At 34.6% G+C, this 6389-nt stretch overlaps 1 protein-coding gene across 1 annotated transcript in view; it reads left to right on the top strand.

Moving 5' to 3' along the window:
* Positions 1-1768, top strand: part of elB (elbow B) — a 30968-nt gene extending 29200 nt beyond the window's left edge. The window contains exon 3 of the mRNA XM_068284420.1: positions 353-1768. Within this exon, the coding sequence (XP_068140521.1) occupies positions 353-1146 (794 nt within the window). The 3' untranslated portion in view covers positions 1147-1768. The remainder of the gene's footprint in view (positions 1-352) is intronic.
* Positions 1769-6389: the final 4621 nt, after the last annotated feature.

Genomic DNA, 6389 nt, shown 5'->3' on the forward strand with positions numbered 1-6389 from the left:
ATATCATAGAAAAACTTTGCCTGAGGACTTTAGAAATTTACGTTGGATTCAACTCAAGTGAAATAAATCTGTATACTTTCTTTCTGTATACGGTTATAACATATCAACTAAACTATTCACTTACAATTAGACTTTTTCTTTTATATTAATTTTGAAATATTCCCTCAGCGAAGGAAGACTTTGAATGTTCCCTTTTTAAATTGATCAACATTTTGAAAGTAACACGCAACAATAAAGATATTTTTTGACCTACTTACAAAGGGCTTGGCTTATAAATTAAATAAATTACTTGAATGTTTTTAAAATTAAATGATTAATTTCCTTTTTTTCTTGTGTATTTTGCTTCTTGCAGGTTATGGTAGCCCTTATCCCATGGATCTGATGACGGCCAGTTCGCTAATGTCACCACATCATGCCATGTTCAAAGCGTCGGCCATGAATCCATATTTAAATTATGCCCGCCTCAAGGGCCTGACAGATCAAACGATGATGGCAGCAGCACCAAATATATGCCGTGATCCATATTGCACCGGCTGTCCGGCCAGTCCGCACTATATAAACAAGGCATCGGGCCAACCATGTCCAGCTGGTTGTCCGCAGTGTGAAATGGCTGGCGCTGGTGCTGGACGTGGCGGCAGCGGAGGAGGTGATGGAGTCAAATCAAGTGGCTCACAAGGCTCAGCAGGTGGCGGTAGCGGTGGCTCTTCATCAAGCAGTGCTGCTGCGGCAGCGGCTGCTGCCTCATATCATGCCCAATTGGCAGCTCTGGCAGCTGCATCGCAAATGCCCTACGTATGCTCATGGATCGGCAGCGATGCGGCCTATTGTGGCAAGCGATTCGGTACCTCCGATGATCTATTCCAACATCTGCGCACACACACGGCCTCGGTGCCCGATGCAGTGTTAAGTGCTGCGGCCGCTGGTGGCATACCACCAAATCATCCGCTATTCCAGCGCACATATCCCACACCTCCGTTAAGTCCATTGTCGGCGGCAGCGCGATATCATCCGTATGGCAAGCCATCAATGTTGCCTCCATCTTTGGCGCCGCCCGGCCTGCCCGGTCTACCGCCGCATCCTGCTTTGGCTCAATATTTTGCTCCATATTCATTATATGGCCCACGGATGGGCTCGTCCCATCCATAGTAGTGGTAGTCAGGTAGTGAGTTTAAGCACATTTCAGTCAGAAACCAGTAACAAACAAAACAACAAACAACTACATGAAAAATTGTAATTTCTCACTCGTGAAACGAAAAGCTAGTGATCTAATGTACTTTAGTTACATACAAATGTTTACAGTTTAGCTTTTAGATCTGTACTATCTACATACTAAATACATATATATTATTAATATATATATATATCTAAATCGGAATTACATAGCTCGATTCCAAGGCTAAATGCAATGCATAATTGCATCATTTTTGTGTGTGAATGTTTGTAATTTAATGCTTATGGTAATTTTAATATTATTTATTACATTGAAATACAACAAAATGAGAAAACAAATGAGAGATAAAGAAAAGAAAATCGTGAAGATGAAAAGTTGAGAGATAAACGAAAAAGAAAAACCAATTAATGAAATGAAAAGATTGTCCAAAAAAACTTAAAGTTGTAAAATTCTTGTACAATATAATTAACTATGAATAACTTATATGTATGTATATGTATATGTGTATTATGAACACCATTTTAATGTTCAATTAAGTCACTACAACAAAAATCAATAAATCAAAGAAAAACCATACATATATCTATCCATGCCAAATGTGCAGTTTTCTTTCTTTCACCGCAGAAATTGAGAAGAAAATGAGGTCGACCTTAAGTATTTTCTTTTAGAGGATTTTTCACTCAGCTAGAATTTGGTTTAACTTAAAGAGGAGCAACAATAAAATCGTCTTATACTCCGGTTCCTCAATTTGCATTTCCTCCACGATTTGAGATAATAAGTGATCATTTATATTAATTTATAATCCTAATGTACTTAAAGACTCTTGAATCAGGCCAAGCTCTGGTTCGTTTTTCAACCATCTTATCACATCTTATATCAAAGTAATACATTTCAGAATTGATGAAAAACTGTTTCAGAATCTATAATGAAATTCTGATATGAGCTGATTTGGAATTTCACTTGGTATATTAAGTCAAATATTGACAAAAAAGAAAAGATTCAATAAAATTACATCCAAAAGTAAGAAAGACTTTCTTTTTTAAATGTCTTAAAATAATAAAATTAATAAAAATTCTAAATAAAAACAACGAGTAAGGAGGCTCTTTTGAAAGTTTCTCACACAAATATAATATAAATAAAAATGTTTTAAAATATGTTAATTTCAGAGATAATTCCAATGGCATTTCAAAGCTTTTATCATAGTTTGAAAATAGTAAATAAATTCAAGTAAAAAGTTTGAAGAAATAAACAAAGTATATTTTGTTGATCACTTCTTTTCATAAATGTCTCAAGGATAGGATTAGGATTAAGGATCGGTTACATTTCTTAACATGAGTGTTAAAATTGTTAAACATTCAAGAGGGCTGGGGCTAATTTTGGCGCCCTGAAGTTTGTATACCCTTCCAAGTTGTACTTGTGAATCTTCCCTTCCCTGTAACCATCAACGAGGAAAAACGAAAATATGTAAAAATCTAACGTTCGTGAAAGAACTTCCTTTCATACTTCATCCGGCGCTTGTAGGAGGCCATTGCGTCGTTTGTTTATACGATAACTATATAATTAAGTTATCCGACTTTGCTCAAGTTTGGCAGAGTCATTAAAAGATATATAAAACTGATAACTGATATTTTTATGAAAATCACGTCAAAAGTAACAATGTTTTTGATAAAAGTTATTGCTTTCGACCGATCGTTCCTAAGAAGCTACATCATATAGTAACCATGTCTGGGTCAAATTCAGCAGTCACTTATAAGCATACGAAACTTACAAATATTCATTTTTATGATAATAGCTAAGAAAATAACGAAGATATTGAAAAAAGTTACTTTGCCATTTGTATATAGTGGTGTGATCCGGCTGAATCCGAGATATACAAACCGTGTATAGGAGAAGATCGCATCGATCCATGGCTATAAGAACTAGTCATGCCGATCAAGAATATATACTTTATATGGTCGGAGATACTTCCTTCTAATACAGTTAATACACCCTTTTTGCAAGGGTATAATTATAAAGTGACAAAAAAGTGTTTATGTTAACCAAAGATTTCTTTTAAGAAAATATACTAACTATATATACATATATATATAATAAGCATATTTACTTGGAAAATGATTTCTGTGCTGTTATTTCTATATTTTCGTATTACCTTTTATATTTTTGCCAAAGTCATTTTGTGTTAACTGTCCCCAGCAGTTACAAAACAGTATCTCCCAATAGCTTTAAGCTGATACTAACACACACACACATATACATATACATATACACACAGGCAAATGCCAAGCCCCATAGAATATCCATTGGGCACACAAATCATAACATTCGAGCTACGGTTACGTTTGGCTAGCTAAATTATACCCGAAGCCAACAAAGACTAGAAGCTACTACCGTTTGCTTTCCCGTTTACCCAGGCCCAGGCAAAAAGGCTGTAAATCAAATTTTATATTTCACCTCCCTCCCCACCAAAGCGTAAAGAAGTTATAGACCCAGAGCAAGACCAAAAGCAGAGGCAATAGCAATAGTTCTACTGCCCACATATGGTGTCGATAAATTAAAATTTTCCTTCCTACTGTTTTTTTTTTTTTTGGCAATAGATTGGAGAGAGGAAAGTGAGTGGGGTCGTTGTAGAGGTGGGGTGTGGGGGTGGTCATGGGAAACAGAGAGTTATGCCCTAGCATTTTGACAGCTAGCCGCCCTACCTGACAATTTATTGTATTATACAGTTTGGCATTTGGCAACCCACACCGTGTCCTGACCTATCCTCCACCTCTCTCTCTCTCTCTCTCTGGTCACCATCATAAAAAATATGGCATTGGCATCAATAATTCTTTCATAAATGTCCATTTCGCCACATATAGTCGAGAATCGTTGCCAGTGTAAAGAACGGGTCAAAAAAGAGTGTTGAGAATGTAGGGGAGAGGGACGGTAGGAGAAGTTCTCTATAGGGTCGAGTTGGAAAAGAGACTGATGTTCACGTTCAGTGCTTTTGACAAGCAAAGAGAGAGAAAGAAAAAAAGGAAGATCTCCTACTGCCTTTTCTCTACAACTGTTTTTCTCCATAACCACCAGGTGAAAGCCACCACCTCCATCGTGCCCATTTATCACAGAGTGCACCCACTCCCCCTTCTCCTGGCCACCAAGCTGGACTTGTCACCCAGAAAGCGTGGGTCGGTTGGGCGTATGAAAAAAAATTTATCGTTCCGAGATTTTTGTGAAAAAAAATAATATTTCTCTTTTTTTCCTCTTTCACTCTCGACCAGTTTGCAAATTTATATTTTTCCTGCAAAATAATGGAGATGAAAAATCGGCACTACTAAAAAACAACAACAAAAAACACCCAAAAAAAGATAAAGATAAGAAAAGCAAAGCGAAAAAAAAAGAAAATGAAAAATAATATATTACCCCATACATTTGGTTTGGCATGTAAATTTTAAAGAAGCCAATTGGCAAGAAAGAAGTTTACTGTGTAAGCCATTAAGAGAAACGAAATACGACAACAACTTGTTGTTGTTGTTGTGTCGTTGTTTCTTGGTGCCTTCGTGATAAGTGTGCGGGACTGCATATATTTAAAATGCAGACATAGTGCAAAACAGGTAAAATCGTAATTCATTGAAATTTACGATTGCAGCAGCAGCAGCAGCAACAACAACTGCAACAACAACTAAACAAAAGAAAAACCACACAATGATAGAAGTTACATTTCGAAGGCAGAACAATGAAACCTGAATACCCTCTCTGTAACTCCAGGCTAAAAACCACAAGGCCTCCATTCCCATATAAGAGAGACTTTAGACTGCATCAAGTTTTTCTTTCCTTACTTTCTCCCCAATTCTTGATTTGAAAAAAGTTCTTAATACAAGGAAGGAGAAGTGTGTTTGCATTAAAAAACCACTAAAAGTTAAGTCAAATTATGTTTAAAAAAAACACATTAAAAAAAACTACTTCAAAATTTTCTATAGTTTTCCTATGCTCGGCCTTCTTTAGTCTATCTCAACTATAGAAAGGTTTTAGGTGGATTACTTTCATAACATTCAAAGGTGTAAAGTTTTAAAAAAATCCATGATTCTGCATCATAGGACCCAGAAATTGTATGTTCTATAAACAAAGTTTCATTATTTATTATTAACATACTTAATTGAAATTCCCAACTAGTTTTTTAATAAAATCTGATGGTTCTTAAAAAAGGTATATAGACAACCCGTTAACCTTTTCGTGTTGCCTTTGAAATAATCTTTCTCAAAAGCTCTTAAGCTTGAGCTGGCTTTGTTATGCAAGGTTTGATGAAAAATGAAACTAAAATAACAAATAAATTAAATCTAATTAGTCATACGCCATGTAATCCAAAATCGTTGTTATTAATGGCATGACTATTCAGTTTAAACCAAAATCAAAACAACAAAAACGGATTCTAAAAATCTTTCTTTTACCAATAACTAGAAAGAGTAATTAGACTAAAATATATATATGTAGGTATATTTAAGAGTTGTTTTTAATTAACCCTGTAAGACTTAAAGACTGAATTTTCTAACATCATAAATGCAGAACATATTTTTAATCATTTGGAAAATTAATAAAGTTTCACAGGATTCTGTTCAGATTTTCATATTTCCTATATTTTCTAAAACTATTAATTTTCATTATTTACATGGCAATCGATTCAAAACTGATAAGGTTTTGCGATTTTCCCGAAAGTTAGTTAGTATAATAACCAGGACTGGTTTTTTGTGAAACTTTTGTCCAAATTGAGTATAATGTCCACTAAAAAGCAACAGAAATTCTGAATTATCCTTATGAGGATTCTATTATACAAACATAAAATAATTATTTAAGATGATTTTTCAAATTTTGTAGTCAATAATAAAATTATCTTAAAAGTAAGTACTTCATGTTATAAAGAGACAAAGGTTTCTAAATTTATAGTAAAAAGGACTTATAGGATCGTTTAGTTCATAAAAGTTCTCAGAAAATATTAAGGTTCGATAATATTCTCCATAAAGTTTTATGCCTCACTAACCAGATTGTTTAATTTAGCATTAACTAAGTACCGATTATAAAATAACCCCTCCTCTAGACCCACACAAATTCTTTTAAAACTTGCAAATTCCAAAATATCTAAAATTGCTTTGAAGTCAAAGACTTTTTCAAGTCTTCATTAAATTTCGACAATCCAACATGTCCCATGTAAAACATGTCTCATTTGAAGTCATCAGGAACAAAG

This window comes from Drosophila tropicalis, unplaced genomic scaffold (assembly GCF_018151085.1).
Source record: "Drosophila tropicalis isolate 14030-0801.00 unplaced genomic scaffold, ASM1815108v1 contig_393, whole genome shotgun sequence".
Taxonomy (NCBI): Eukaryota; Metazoa; Arthropoda; class Insecta; order Diptera; family Drosophilidae; genus Drosophila; species Drosophila tropicalis.